This window comes from Pleuronectes platessa, chromosome 19, assembly GCF_947347685.1.
Source record: "Pleuronectes platessa chromosome 19, fPlePla1.1, whole genome shotgun sequence".
NCBI classification, from domain to species: domain Eukaryota; kingdom Metazoa; phylum Chordata; class Actinopteri; order Pleuronectiformes; family Pleuronectidae; genus Pleuronectes; species Pleuronectes platessa.
The window spans coordinates 11,663,265-11,678,847 of NC_070644.1; the positions used below are offsets into that span (position 1 = coordinate 11,663,265).

The 15,583-nt window shown below is 42.0% G+C and overlaps 1 protein-coding gene across 1 annotated transcript in view; it reads left to right on the forward strand.

Moving 5' to 3' along the window:
- LOC128424966 (astrotactin-2-like) overlaps positions 1–15,583 on the forward strand; it is a 245,322-nt gene that overhangs the window by 144,572 nt on the left and 85,167 nt on the right. The window contains 1 exon segment of the mRNA XM_053411420.1: positions 4,768–4,918. Coding sequence (XP_053267395.1) covers positions 4,768–4,918 — 151 coding nt within the window.

The following is a 15,583-nucleotide window of genomic DNA, read 5'->3' on the forward strand; positions in this document are numbered from 1 at the left end:
AATGGGGAGCAGTTGTATAAAACACATACTATGGACATCATCCCCATAAACACAGAAAACAGTCGCTGCCACAACACATTGTCAGAAAACCATATGAAGAAACCCTTTAGATGTCACTAGCCAAATTAGCAAGAGGGTTTAGTTTTCCATACGATTCCCAACACTTTTGATTGTTTTCTTTAAAAAAGCATGTCTCCTAAAATGGAACAGGATGTGAAATAAGGGTTTTGATCCTCAAAACATAAATAAGTTTCAAATTTCTAAGATGCATTCACACTCCACCCCTTTGATAAAGTCAGGCATATCATTTTTGTCGCTTTGGGATGTTCGGTGCATCTCAGCAGCCGTTGTAGTGTAGCAACAAAAAATGAGCTCATATGCTCCAACAACAGTAATAGTTTTTCCCTCTGCGTTACGCAGCCACATGACGGTGACCCTCTAATCCACAGGGAGAAAGTCCAACTGTGCAGGAGCAGCAGGCTGGTGATTTGTCACCAGTCCCACAGCCGACTGGCACGTCTCCCCTTGTGCAATCCCTGAGTAGGAGTCCACCGTCAATGAAGGAGTTTTGTTCCAGAGCCAAAGCTGTGCATAGAGTTGAGCCCAACTGCATTTTGTTGGTACCTCTCGACTTCACGCACCAAATCAGGCACCTTCCCCAAAGAGAGATTACATTTCATATTCTAAAGGACAGTTTTCATTAAGGTCCAGAATGATTGAATCTGTTCCATCCCCGGCCTTTGCCCAAGAAGAATTGCACTGCTCTCTGCCTTTAGACTTGCAGGATCCTTGGCTCTGGAACACTGTACCAGCTTATTGCTTGCTCCAAGCAGATCATCAAGCAGCTACTTACATAAGCTTTCTTCGAGTCCACAGATTATTTTTATTTTTCTGGGTAAAGGTAGCTTTGTGTTAGGAATCGTGTGGAATGTGATCTGGTTGTATCAGGTGCTAGGACACCTGTTGTGAGCCGTTTGTGTCCAGAGCGAAACCTGTTCTCTCTCCTGGTTTTTGATATTCATAGAGTTACAGCCGAGGAGGTGACAGGCAGAATTTCCATTGTAGCTGCGTCATGTCGGCTTTCTGGCTTCACTGGTCTATGATCTCTGATGTACAGCAGATTGTTGACCATGTGGCACATCATTATCTCCAGGTCTAATTCCCATTAGGCATGAACCTGAACCACCGAGGTGGTAAGAGCAGCAGCCAATTAGACATATATACCCCAGAGATGTAATTTTATGCTAATCCCTTTGTTTTTTTTTGCAAATTCAGCATGTATGATTATGACACTGTAGTATGACCAGTAATGGGAAATTTACAAAAAAACATTAAGTTTGGTTAAAGATTGAACTTTTGTGTGATTGGTAGTAGCTGCTGCAATAATGTTTTTTCTTCATATCAAAGTAAAAATAGGGGAATTCAGCAGTTATCATGTCATTTATTGAGATATTTTACTGCACATACCATATTCTGTGTCTGCCCTAGAAGTCTACATACATATAATCATATACATGAATGTGAGATTATCCCCCCACGACTATAAAGGCCTTTAACTAAGAGGTTAATATCCACCCCTCTATTTATCATTGCTGCATATTTGGCCTCAAGAAAAGCAGACATCCCCCAAATTGCTTAACTGCATAACAGTTACTCATGTGGCCAACAAAGCAGTACATTTTAATATAGTAGCAGAGAGAAATTGAGAATTTGTGTTAGTGCAGTGAGCATTAGGGTTTGATGTTTGTACTGAATACTACTCTGCCATCACCACATCACTCGTGTCTATTAGGCTCCACAGAATATTTGTTAATCTGCTCCAAACTGAAGGTGACATTGTAATTATCTTAAAAGTGTGTGTCTTTAATCACATTCTCCAGTCCCATAGCCTCATCACACTCAAACTATGTAGAATTTGCAGTTTTTTCCCGTCGAGTTAATTAATGTCCACAAACGAATTAAAGCTCAAATCAAATGAACAACAGTCACGGTTGACCATCAGGAACGCAGAGAATGAACTAGAGGACTACCTCGTGATTACTAGGAAAAAAAGAAATAAAACAGAAACTCGATAAATGAAAGTCCAGACTGATCGGTTGCTTGTGTGGCTTCTAGGTGGACATCTTATCTTTTTTATATTCAGAGTGTGTGACAGTGATTTGCTATCAAGACAGCAAAGTGCCAGGAAAGGTTTGATTTTTTTTTTTTTTTTTATTCACAAAGGGGGACCGTCCCGATGGGCTGTCAGCGAGTCGTAATACTTCACCGCTCACACAAGAAAGACCTGCCAATTACACCCTGATGCTCCATAAATCTCACATGAGAACCAACCGCTTAATACGAAGAATCCCTCGCTGTGAGGACCCGTGAGGTGTCGCGGGCCGCATTCCAAATGCCGATCACACACGGACGTACGTTTTGAAAAAGAAGACAAGTGTGTGAATTGTGTTTTGTAATTGAAAAGGTAGATAGATGTCTGCCCACATCTACCCTCAATGCATCCCTGCTCGTATTATTAAGAGCAGTTTTCTTACTTTTTTTCATCAATGCTGTGCACGTAGCATTCCTACCTTTTTGATGAATTTTAATGCTTCTTCTTTCATCTTTGCCTTCAGCCCAATGACAAGGTCACGGTACACAGTTTTTATCCACATAACTATTTCACATTGAATACTGAGTCAATAAGAGTTCACTTTGCCATCTTTGCTCATTGAAACAAACTTTGCAGGACAAATTGCTCTGTTCTAGTTTACATGTAAGTTAAATGATCATAACAATACACTTTATTTACAAAGCAACTTTTAGACAATAGAGTCAATATAGATGAATAGAGAAGTAAATATAAGGGAAATGACTATTAGAAGGATGCAATGTTACATGGAGTATTCAAATTAAATTTATGAAAATTATGCTTTGTCACATTAAAACTTGAAAATAGAAGTACTAATAGGACGATACAAATAAATGAACAACTGAAATAACAGGTGAAAGAAAAACTAAACTTAAAATCCGTCTAAAAAAAACACGACATCACGAGAAAGCCATTCCATAAAAATTGGTTTAAAGAAGTGATTTAAAACAATTCATTGAGTGTGTGCCCCTTATCTCCTCTGGTGGGCCGTCCTGATGGCGAAAACCACTGTCACCTTTTCAACCTCGACTTCAATACAGCCATCAGGGCTCTACCTGAGGATCTTAAGGCTGCGTACAGAAACATAGGAAGTCAACAATTCTGTAATGTCGCTTGGGGCCTTGAAAGTAATCAGTAAAATCTATTCTAAAACGGACAGGGAGCAAATGGGGAAACGTTGCACAAGGACATTTTAATCAAATCAACAGCAGCAACATCAATATGTATAGTATTGGTTTGGTTCCCCCCCCCCGTTTTCAGTGTCGCCTTTGAAATGAGATTTCCACAAGCATCCGGGTACACAGAGACGAGGACACACAAATAGTCCCGATGCAACAAAACCCCCCCTTTGCTCAGCGGGGCATCTGTCTTCCCATCATTGGAGATTGTGTTGCTGTTTGCAGAGTCAAGTCACCCTCACAACACACTGTGGTCCCCGTGGTCCCATCGCAAGAGACATCTCTTTTGATTCCTCTGCAAAGAGAAACGCAGGGGTTGCTTTCCCCCTTCCGTTCGCTCTGACAGCAGGCAGCCGAGTGCCGAGTGTACGGGCATGTCTGAGCAATGCCGGAGTGCACACAGCGTCTGAGCTGTACACGATTGGTCAAACTGACATTTCCCCGGTTGAAAAATAAGCAAGGAAATCCAGCTTTCGGAAATGGCAGATTTCTCCTTTGTTTGGAGTGAACAGTGAAGCCTCTGAGGTGGCAGAGTGACACAGACACACACGCACGGCCCTCTATAGTTGTGAGGACACTCATTGACATAATGCAGCCCTAACCCTAATTCCTGTATAAATTAAAATTCGGTGTAAGTTAAATAAATTACATTATCATGCAAATCTAATACAATACTTTGCCATGTTGCACTGTATGCATCTTAAAATAATGTCAATATCTTAATAAGATGTATACATGAAATGTGCAGAGCAAAAAATATAAGTTCATCATTGAGTTTGTATGATTGTGTCTTTGTCATGTGTGGTCTTGCCGCTCTCTCCTTCAACGTTTGGCCTTGGATTCGATGTTGAGGGTTAATGGATGGAGATTGCTGATTCCCTGTAGGCCCTCCATCAACAGACATGTCCAATTAATGCCAAAGCTGCCATTAGTCACAGGCATGACCTCCCATGAACTGATACGAACTCCTACATGCATCACTCCATTCTCCGGAGCCTGTCGCAGCACAACACATAAGCCCCAGGGTGCATCAGGGTTATGCTTCTTTTTTTTTAAAGGTTTATTGACATCTGCTTCCACGCTGCCTGTCAGAAAATACAGCTGAGGCACACAGAGCAAAACTTGCCTTGTCACAAAAATAAAATAAAAACTGTATTCAATAACAATAAACTGCTCTTTAAAATGTGTCCCTGTTTGTTACTCATTAGACTATACTTTACAGGTATAGTCATTCATTGCTGGTGGAAAGGTGAAAGCCATTAAAATCCACTCATTTCTTGCATTACCCACAAGCACGAAGAGCTTTTCAATTGCACCAGAAACAGAAAAAGGTTGTGAGACACTGGGATTGTGTTCCGCTGCTCAAACACACATTTCCACTTGTCGGCACTTGTACCACCAGGTTCCTATTTCTGTAGATTTCATGTTTCTAACCTTTTCTCTCCTGCACCTTTTCAGGGAGGAGGCTATGATGTCCACTTACTTTGAGACAGTCGACGACCTGCTGGCGTCTTTCGGGCCCGTGCGGGACTGCTCCAGGGAGAACGGTGGCTGCAAGAAGAACTTCAAGTGCATCTCTGACCGACAGCTGGACTCATCCGGGTGCATGGTAAGTGTTCTGGTTTTGTTTCCAGGTGACACCAGCAAGTTGCCACACAAGTGGTTGTGCAGTATTTTTAAAATATTTGATAAAACATAATTCCCGTTTGACAGTTAAACCGGGCTTGTAAAAACATATTGTGGTTTAACGTGACAGTATAATGTCATTGTACAGTCATTACATTGCCATTGTGTGGGGTGATGGGGTTCCTGTGTGTGTGTGTGACTTAGTGAGAGATGTGCTTGTCGTGGACAGACCTGCTGATAACAGGCCCGGTTGTTCCACTCACTGTTGCTGTCAACTGAACAAGTGTTGAGCTGCGGCTAACTAGCTAGTGGGTGTTGACAGCACATTGTCTGAGGGACAGCGGGACCACACTGGGAACGCTGGAGTCGGGCCATCGGTCCGGCTGGACACGCACCCGAGCCACAGATGTGCTGCCGTGGTCCCGCTAGCGGTCGAGCTTGTTATGGTCTGTCTGTTTTACTCCAGACTGGGAATCCACGGATTTCTCATACGTGTGGGAAACATTGGGAAATTCATGGAATCAGGTTAGAAAATAAATGCTTAAATAGAAAATACCAAGTTAAACTATTCAAGTTAAGTTGTGGAAATAATGACCAGTGCTTGAAGTGTATGGACGTGATATATGAGCTACATTAAAAATAATAATTTGCATAATCACCACTTTTATGTTTTTTTTTGGGGGGGGGGCAGGGTTTCTTCTCCCAAGATGATCGCTGCTCATTAAATTTTCATGCCATCTGCTGTACCCTATCTTGGCTTTTGTGATGTTTCCAACCAATCCATAATATTTTATGTGCCGCTTGCAGCCATAATTACTGTGGTTTAGTGTCATGCACTTTGTGTTCATATGGGCATCGTGGGGCCTCGCACTGTTGTAGTCCGTGCACTGTTGTTGATTGTGCACAAGCTAAACCTTTTTTTTAAGGCTGTCCGCTTTAGTCTGGTTGAGTTACATGTCAAATCAAATCAAATTGGACTAGTAGAGCCCGTGTTCACAAATCACAATTTGTCTCACAGGGCTTAACAAGGTGTAACATCTTCTGTCTCACTGTCCTTAACCTTAAAAACCTCAGAGAGAGCCACATGTGAGGGATCCCTCTCCCAGGACAGACAGAAGAGCAATAGATGCGCCGTTAACTAATGTAACATCGTACCCATTCGAAACTAAAGGAAAACACAGAAGTTGCTTTTTGACGTGTACTTTGGCCTCTCATGTCCCCTCCACTTACATGAAGGAGGGTGGATTTATGACCTATACTGGAGCCAACCACCAGGTGGCGATTGAGATGCTGTGGCTTCACTTTTCTAATCTGTACATACAGTCAACGTTAATGAGTTTGAGAACATTTGCCAATGAGAACAACCAAATGGAAGGTTTGCTAATACCAACATCGCTGATATGCTGCGTTGTCACATTTACCTGCGACTGTCATGCTTAGAAAACACACATTTAACACATGAATGATGGAGCTGTCCTCTTTGATTTGATAAACTAGATGTAACTTTGTAAAGAAACAGTGTGAAATATAGTTGCCTGGCATATTTACAAGTGCAGGGTGACCAGAAACTTGTGATGCCAGGTTTTTTGACAGCGTGAGGCGGGCCCGTGTCGTAAAGTAATTAAATTGATGAGCCATCTCAATTGCTGGAGGATGGTTCGCAGAGTCATTAAGATCTTGGACGGGGCTATAAATCGACCGGTCTTTCCACTGTTTGTCTCGACCAAAGACAAACCGCCATCCGAGGGTTTTTCCGATCTTCCTCTCTTCTTCTTCTTCTTCGGTTTTTAACTCTTCTACCAAACATTTTATTACCAGTATTCATGAAAACCTCTCCCCACACTTATGACACACTGTTATTACAGAGTCGGTAATTTTGCATGGCACTGATCACAAATGACATTCTTTGTGACACTGCCATTTAGGTGTAATGTGTACCATTACCGATGGACAGGGCCCCTTGTAGGAGAAGCTAAATACATCCATTATGCATGCAATGTGTTCAGCAAGACCTTTTTTATACTTGCGTCTCCACGGGTCAAGTTATTCTGACTTTGCCCTCTGCAAATTCATCCTCCACGATTTTGCCACCCACTGTGTTACCATGACGAACCTCAATATTAATAAACCTGAACCATCTTCCCCGTCATTTGTCAGAGCCCAGACAATTTCCACCGTTCACATACTCGGTAGCTCTTGGCCGTTCTTCATATTTTAGGTTTTTAGATTTATGTAGTGGTAATTGACTCTTGCCTCGAGCAGCGTGACATTTTGAATAATATCCATCACACTGGTACAGATAACATGATAAAATGTTCTAATAACCCTCCGTCTCTGCATTTGCTTGATGGCCCTCTGCACCTGCGATATGGATTATTAAAAAATGGCTAATAAGCGAAGGTGCACCGTGTCAATCTTTCCCTAGATTCACAAATAAATGATGCTGCACTACCTGCAACTAATAACTCATTTATGTCCTAACATTTGAATAGTTCTAAAGGAATATTGACTTCTCATATTTAGTTACATTTACACAGGACACTATCAGACTTCCTCAACAATTTTTTCAATGCAATATTTATATAAGTATATAATGTGTATTGATAATTGGAATCACATACATGTTGGCATACTTGACCGAATTGATGTGCTACCATCATAAAGTAATGGTTTCCACAGGGTTTTAAAAAGTGTGAAAAAAAAGTATACTAATGTATAATTTGACATTTTCATTAAACACTACTTATGGCATGCTTACTTTTTTAAGATCAATGTTTTGGCAGTATACACAGTTTGTAATATCTCTGTGTGTTGTAGTTCTTTCTCAAAGATACTAATATAAATCTACAAACACGGCCAATAGTACAAGAAATACCTTGTATGGAATGTATCGCAGTTCTCTTGACTGTAGGAAAGACTCTGGATACTTTCTCTCTGCCTGTATTATTCTACACCCAGCCACTTCACCTTATCTTCACCTTTAATTATGCGGGTGTGCAAGTAACACTGGGACTTAGATATTCATTCATATCCCTCATGCTTGTCATAGGTCTTAAATTGTATTTATTATGGTCTTAAAAATGTCTTATATTCAACATATTGAAACCTGCAGAAAGCCTGAAAATGAAAAATGTACTGTGTTAGTCTAAATGTCTCATGATAGCTTATATACATTATGCATATTTTTGTACAGTTTATATGCATTTATTTACTGTAACAGTAATAAGGGTGGTCACACTAATGTTTTATGCATTTGCACAATGGTTTGATTTGCACCTATACAGGACTGGAGAGCGCATTCAACTAGTTGCTTCTCTGAGTATGATAATACAATATTATTAAATTATTATCAGAATCATCGGTTGGAGGTGGTGGACAGTAGAAGGATCATGTTTGAAATATGAATGGGTACATGCTAATGAGGCTGTGGATTGTTTGTCAGAAACTGCCCCGCGTCCCTGAATGCATCACACCGAGTCATTAACTGACTGACGCACACATGCATATGAGTTCTGACGAGAGGACAGTTCACACAGCCAGCCGTCAGCATGCATGTGGACCCATATTAAAGACCTGTCAGGAATAACCACTTTTAATAACGCAAAGAAAATGTAAAGTAGAGATAATGCATACATATTAATGTCCTCTGCCTCGTTCGAGCTCCTCTTTCCTCCGGACCTCACTTAAGCGGCTGTAGCCAGCCTGGAAACATTTAGCATCAACTCACACTTCCATAACGTATAAATGTATCATGAAATATTAATCTGGGATGATTCGGAACAGTCTTATGGCTCCGTGTGCGGCTGATTAATACACAGACAAAAATACTGACAAAGCCCCGTGGTGCTCAGAGATGAACCCAGAGGATCGTAGACACAGTCGTATTATTTTTCCCGCTCTGACTCCTTTGGATTGATGTTATTTTAACCGCCCGGTAACAGAGGGGGTGCGTACACAGAGCGCTGACATGCCACACCGGAGGGCTTAAAAAAAAAGAAGCCTTTGTCGGAGTCAGTCCCCCCCGAGGCTGTCTGCTGCTCTTAAGACAGTTAACATGCATTTGCAATTAATTATATTCCAGTCAGAGCCGGTGTTGAAATGTTGGAGACGCTGCATTACATCTTTTTTTTTTCGGCCGCGTTCCCCTCACCGCTGCTGCCGAGGTGGAGAGACGATGACAGATTGTTTATTCTGGTGCTCGGCAACCTCGGCTTATAACAGCAGCTGTTGTAAGCGCAGGTTAGCAAATTTAGACAGGTAGCGTTTTTTTTTTTTTGTGCTGCCGCGTTCCTTTTTCGCCACTTGGCTCATCACACAGTGTACGGTTTATATTGTACAGTATTTCACAGATGTCCTGTGCAATACTTTACATCCTTATGCTGTTTACGTTGTAGCCATGATCACAGTCAACCTCCCTCCCCCGCGTGTGAAAAAGATGGTGATTACAGGGAATGTCTCCGCACAATTATTATTATGATTCAATTGCGAGAGAGGAAACCGAAAGCAATGATGTCTTCACTCCGTCCTGAGACGACACCCGTGTCCCAGAATGAACCATATACAGGATAAATGCACAGTTCCAACTTTAAACCTCATGTGGGAGTTTGAAAATTCAGATTAAAGCGTCGTAGAATTGTCTTATTGATAATTAAGTGGCTGTTTTTCTATTCATCCATCCATCCATTAGCTTAGCCACTTATCCTTCGGGAGTCACACAAGGACACTGGAGCCAATTTCACTATAAAGGAATTGTTGACTAACTTCACACATTATATCTGCACCGTAACATTAAGAGAATGGAGCCTGTCTCATCCAACACAGATCGCGGTGCCCAAGGTCAGGCTCTAGGTAAAAGGTCAACCAGCAGTACATTGTGGTGTCTACGTTGAGTGACTTTAATACCTAATTCAAATACCACAGAGAGAGAGGCACCAGCTCTTCTGCATTACATCAGAGACAAGACGTAAGGACGCAACATGATTTAGGATTGCATACTTTAACTATCCACTAAGATGCAAACACATAAAATAGAGAGTCACAGCAACTCACAGCCTTTCGTTGATGTGCCGTTGGAACGGGTGACGCAATGTGAGGGAGATAAATCGGGACGCTGAGGAAGACGTCTTCCGACTCGGGGGTGACAACAGCTCATGTTACTCTGTTAACGTTGCTGTTGTTTCATCCCGGGTCTCTGAGGTACATCCAGCCTGCATTAAACCCTTCTGCGTAAGACATGAGCTGCTGCCTGAGTTCTGCGTTCACCAGCTTCCAGAGAACTTCCATCACACTCATTTCCCTGGTGAGAGTGCCTGGGCTAACATAGAGACAAGCGGCCATTCACATTCACATCCATACCTGTTTACCTATAGAGTCTCCAGTGAACCTAACCCCCCTGTGTTCTGGGAGGAAGCTCGAGAAAGCCCACCCAGACACACAGAACATGCAAACTCCACACTAAGAGGTGGGATTTGACGGTGCTCACCACTCCACCAAGGTGTTCTTAATAATATTTTTCCCAGAATCAATTACATTTTTAACATGTGGAACACTGAAACCCTCCAAACTTAACGGTCATATGGATAATTTGCCCCCATATATACCTGAACATGAGCTGGATATTCTATAATATCAAAAATATGGGAACAATAATAAATATTCATGGTTTATTTAGATTTAGGCCCCGAAAGTATTTGTTTCCTTCCGAAATAGATGGTGGTTTTGTTCAAATGGAACTTCCTTATTGTAAGAGAACATCTGTGGTTATGGTTTCAATAATATAAATGCTTTTATTGTATTGGTATTGAATGCAAACTATATAAACAAAAACATTGGATTTGCCTCTTCTGATTAGTATTAACCGTCCTGTTAGTGCGGCCGGGAGCAGGAAACTTTTTTGGCAGATCCGTGCCGCGTGAACGGCAACGATCTCGCCTTTAGCCGGCGGTGTCGCATTCTAGCTGAACCTGTGCTCAATGGACCATGTCATGCGCTGCGTCTGTTTGTGAAAGGGGAAACACTGATGCACTCTGTGAACTCTCCCGGGGCTGCTTGGTGAAGCTCAGGACTCTGTAAACATGGCTTTCCCTGGCCGCTTGCCATTTTTCTAAAGTTTAAGTTTGACAACTGCAGCATGTTGTGGGTGCTGTGCTTTTGGAGAATGGTGGAATGTTTGTTTTTTCTTCTTTCTTTATGGCACATTGTTGTATCCAGCTACAGTATCTGTCTTCCTAATGGAAGCACTGAGAGGCTGAGCAGATGGCAGGATATTAGTAGCATATCTTTCATCTCTTGATGTCCCTGTTGGGATCTGGTAAAGTTGTTTGGAAGCTGTCTTGGCAAAATATGTATTTTTAAATTTCAGACCCCACCCGGAAGTTTAATTTTGGCCTGTCAGATTCAGATGGCTCGAAGACTGATATTGTTGCCTCCCATCTAATTGTTTTGGAGCTTGCGTGGTGCCGTCCCTGTTTGCACGAGTTTATTAAAATGTGCGGCAAACTCCGAAAGTCAGGAAGTAAATGATGAGTTGTCAGCACGGAGCCAGGTTTCTGCCTGGTTGCCTCTGGTTTGCATAAAGAGTCAGGAGGGAGAAAAAAATGGCAACTCCGCCCAAACCAAAGTTTTGTTCATCCGCCCTAATCCCACTGTACCCACTGTCCGCTGCTCATCCCCACAGTATCCCCAGCATCGCGGCTCCCCCTGCCCCGCTGCACAGCACAGCACCGTCATCACCACTGCATTTCAATGCTTTATGGTTTTAAAGCAAAATGCGTTAATTATTTCATCCGTTCGGTCCGACACTGTTGGTTAAATGCTGAATCAAGGGAGTCATTGAATTTACCACTGGGATCTGCGTCCCACTGCTCCACTCAGGGTGAGGAATAAGATCAGTGCACAATGGAGAACAGTTGTGACAAGACTGACGAGGCAAATAGCCAAAATTAGCAATTTGTTATATTGTCAATGTAGATGTACTCAGTATATTAATATAATCTAATTAGTACATGTCCCTGTTTATACAAAGCTTTTGAATGGGTGGTATTATAAATGACTAACGTCTAATGTCAGGGGGCACACTCCCCTGTGAGGAATCAAATATTTGACAAGATACGTTTTTTGAATTGGAATCCGTTTGAGTCCATTTCCCAGAACAAAGTAAACCTCATGTGGATTGAAAAAGAATATTGAATCTCACAGGCTTTGTTCCAACGGACAGGTTTGAAAGATTTCTGTTTGAATTTCCTTTCTCTTCTAATAATCACATTTATGTAGATGGAGTGTTAATATTTTCAGATTACACGATAAACAAAAACATATAGTGCTCATTTAACGCAGTAAGTTACACTTTACTGCTATTTTACACGTCTGAAGAAGCTGTCTTTTATATAACTTTGCTTCCTGTATCTCTGCCTCCGAGGCAGAACCAGAAAAATCCACCAACTTTTAGTTAATTAGTAAACGTGTTAACTTTAACGGAATCTAAAAGTGTTTCTATTACGAGTGTTTGTATCTTTCAATATTCCCCCCCCCCCCCGAAGTAAACAAAGATCACTTGTCGCTAACAGACCGTGTCTCCGCTGTCTCCGTCATCAAAGGCAGCAAAGAACAGCGGCTCTCAAAGCCTCGGGCGCTCAACCTGAGCTGAGAGCCGCCGCACGAGTCTGGTGGAGTCGCGGGACAAAGCGATTCCTTTACTCTCGCTGTCGTCTGGCGTGTTGTCGCCACTGAAAGAAAAAAAGAAGGGAGGATGACAAATAAAGACAAACTGGCCTGTAAACAAAGTCGGTCCCCAGAGCGTCGAGCTGACTCACCCTGATTAAGCCGGTCACGTACAGTACACACGCGGATTCTCCCTGTGAAGACGACGGCTCCGTATTACACCAGAGAGTCACGAGGCCCGTGGGAAACAAGGCCCTTTGTCTCTTGTGCATATTCATATATACACAAGACATATACAGAATGTTCCCATGGAGGAGCCATTTTCACAATTAATAAATAAAGGGGATAGAAAAATCTAAAAGGACAAACTAAATCTGTCTTAAATGGCAAAGTCTGTTTCTGCCTTTGGCCAACGCCGATCCCCCATTAGCTCTGTGGCGACTGTGTGTTTTTTCTGACTGAGGATTAAATATAGATTCTCAGGAATATGAGGAACAAACAGCTGGGGACTGGATTGCACCCTCACAAGTTGTGTTTTTGCCCTCGCAGCAATAAAACTCTGTTGCCTAATTTAACCCGTTTGAACACAGCGATGGAGCTGCAGGGTACGCGTCTCTGCCACCTCTAAACCAGATTAGGCTGTCAAATATACTTTTAGAGTATTTGATTTTTTTTTTTTTTTACCCCCTTGCCTGTCAGTGTGATTTAGAGCTTGGCTGTTTGTTTTTTTGATTTTTTTTATATGTGAGATGTTTTTTGTCTCAGCACAGATGTCTTCATTAAGACAATATTAAAGGAATTAAGGGAAAGGTTTCCGAATCATCTTTGTTTCTAAAGTCCTCGCTGTTTAAATCATATCCAGACTTGTTCTGTTATTTTTCCATTGTTGCAGTTGTGAAAATATATAAATCCTTGATTATTTTTTAACAGCCGATCACATGAACATCCAACATCTTAACCTTGACAAGATTATTACAGGACGGAGCTCCCGATACATCATTATGCTCACTTCCTGATTAAAGCTGAGGGCACTAATGGGTTATTAGCAAAACGAACAGCATCCGTTCAGAAGTGTGAGCTTTAATTTTTAGGGGTGATCTATGTGCACCCTTTAATGTGCAGGGAGATCTATGTGCAGCTTCATTTGATGTATTTCATTTTTTTATTTTTTTTATTTCATTACTTCAAACCCGCTTACCTCGTCCTTTTAATCCCTCACGTATGCTTAAAGAGTGAAATACCATCACTCTGGTTCTTAATGGTGTCATAAAGTTCTCATTTGTAGCAGCCCCCCCCCAGAATATGTAAAGTCGACCCTCTGCGTTTTGTCACCTGCATATTCAGGGGTACCTCAGATATAATAGAGACAAAGAAAGTAAATAGTAAAGTAAATAAATACCCACTCCGTCACGTTTTATCTCTTAGTAGAAGCTATTAATTATATGTGATTTGATGTCGTGAGCGCACAAACACACACACCCACACTTTGGTGTAATGTTTGTTTTTGTGTTCGTTTTCAATGAGTGATCAGCTGACAAGGAGTTAATTGCAGTGATAATTATAAATTGTAAAGTTTTGTGTCTTGAACACGTGTAGGTGCAGATCTCTCGGCCCTGCTTGATGCCGTGGTGGAGGGGGGGGCCCCTGACTGAAATTAATTTATCTGAAATGCAAATCCTCCCCCTCCTCAGCACCTTGTGTCTTCGGAGAGTTGTCGGAACAGAGCGAGCCAGTAGCCGGTGGGCCGCGCTAATGGCTAACCTTAAGTCCCTCCATTCAGCCGGCTGAGTGCTGCATGACAATTCTGAATTACCGACAGCTTTTCCCACGCCTCCACCTCGGCGTGATGAATGGCCCCAATCTCTTTCTGGTGAGGAGGTTAGCATTACATTCATGAGATACAGTCATTGTATCTGAGACTGGAGAGCTGTTCCAGTGGATGTTGAACATATGGGGGCTTTTGTCCGAAACACACGTGTGAACAATGCGTAATGGCTACGGCACATTTATCATTCTTCCTCCTCTGCGTTTGGCAGCGTTACTCCTCGAAGATCAAGGATGCCATCCATCATTTGTTTTCTAAAATCTTGACATTTCTGCGACGGGGGCCGAGCCCACGTGATCTTACAGCGTCTGTGTGTGTGTGTGTGTGTGGTGAGAGAGGTTGTGATGGGATAACGTGATCGTTCCATTAAGAGAAGACCAAACACGTCTCATACTTAGAAACACAGAGTTCAGTCCCCACTGGTGGATGTTGATAGCGCCGACGAGCGCGAGTGTCTTCCAAATGTCAAAGTACATAATTTAACAAGATTAAGGGACGTCATCAGCTCATTTTCCTGCTCTCTCTCTCTCTCTCTCTCTCTCTCCAGTGTGTTCCCTGTTTCCTGCATTAAAATCTTGAGCTTGATGTTTTAGGAAAATAGGCCGGAAAATGATAACCAGAGTTAACGGCTGAGGCTCTGGGGAGCATCCGAGGCGTTGGAGTTTTCACATTTATCAGTGGTTTCCTTCCCCAAACAGATTCATATTTTATTGTTGATGAGATGCTACAAAAACAAAAAAAAGTAGAGAACATAAGGAAGCTGCTCTAGATAAGTTGTTAACATTCGGTGACAGATGTCGTCAAATTAATTATAAACAGTTATTTGGTCGAAAATCTTGGTTACTAAAAAAGTTATCAAATTTAAGAAGTTTCTTTTAAGTCCTGTAAGTTTCAAAGTTCTGATTGAGGAAAATCTCAATTTGTTTCCTGCAGATCTCCGGCAGCGTCAGAACAAAATGTTCTGACATTAAGCATGTGTCAGATTTGTCTGTTGTTAGAGGAGGATGTGAACACTGTTCAGCCCGTACAATCAAAACCGTGTTAAAGGGCAAGAAGATGAAGTCCGGGTGAAGGTCTGCTTGTCTCTCTACAGAAAAACAAACTGACCCTCTTTCCTTTTCCCTTCATTTAGGACACAACTGCACCATTAACGCTTGAACACAT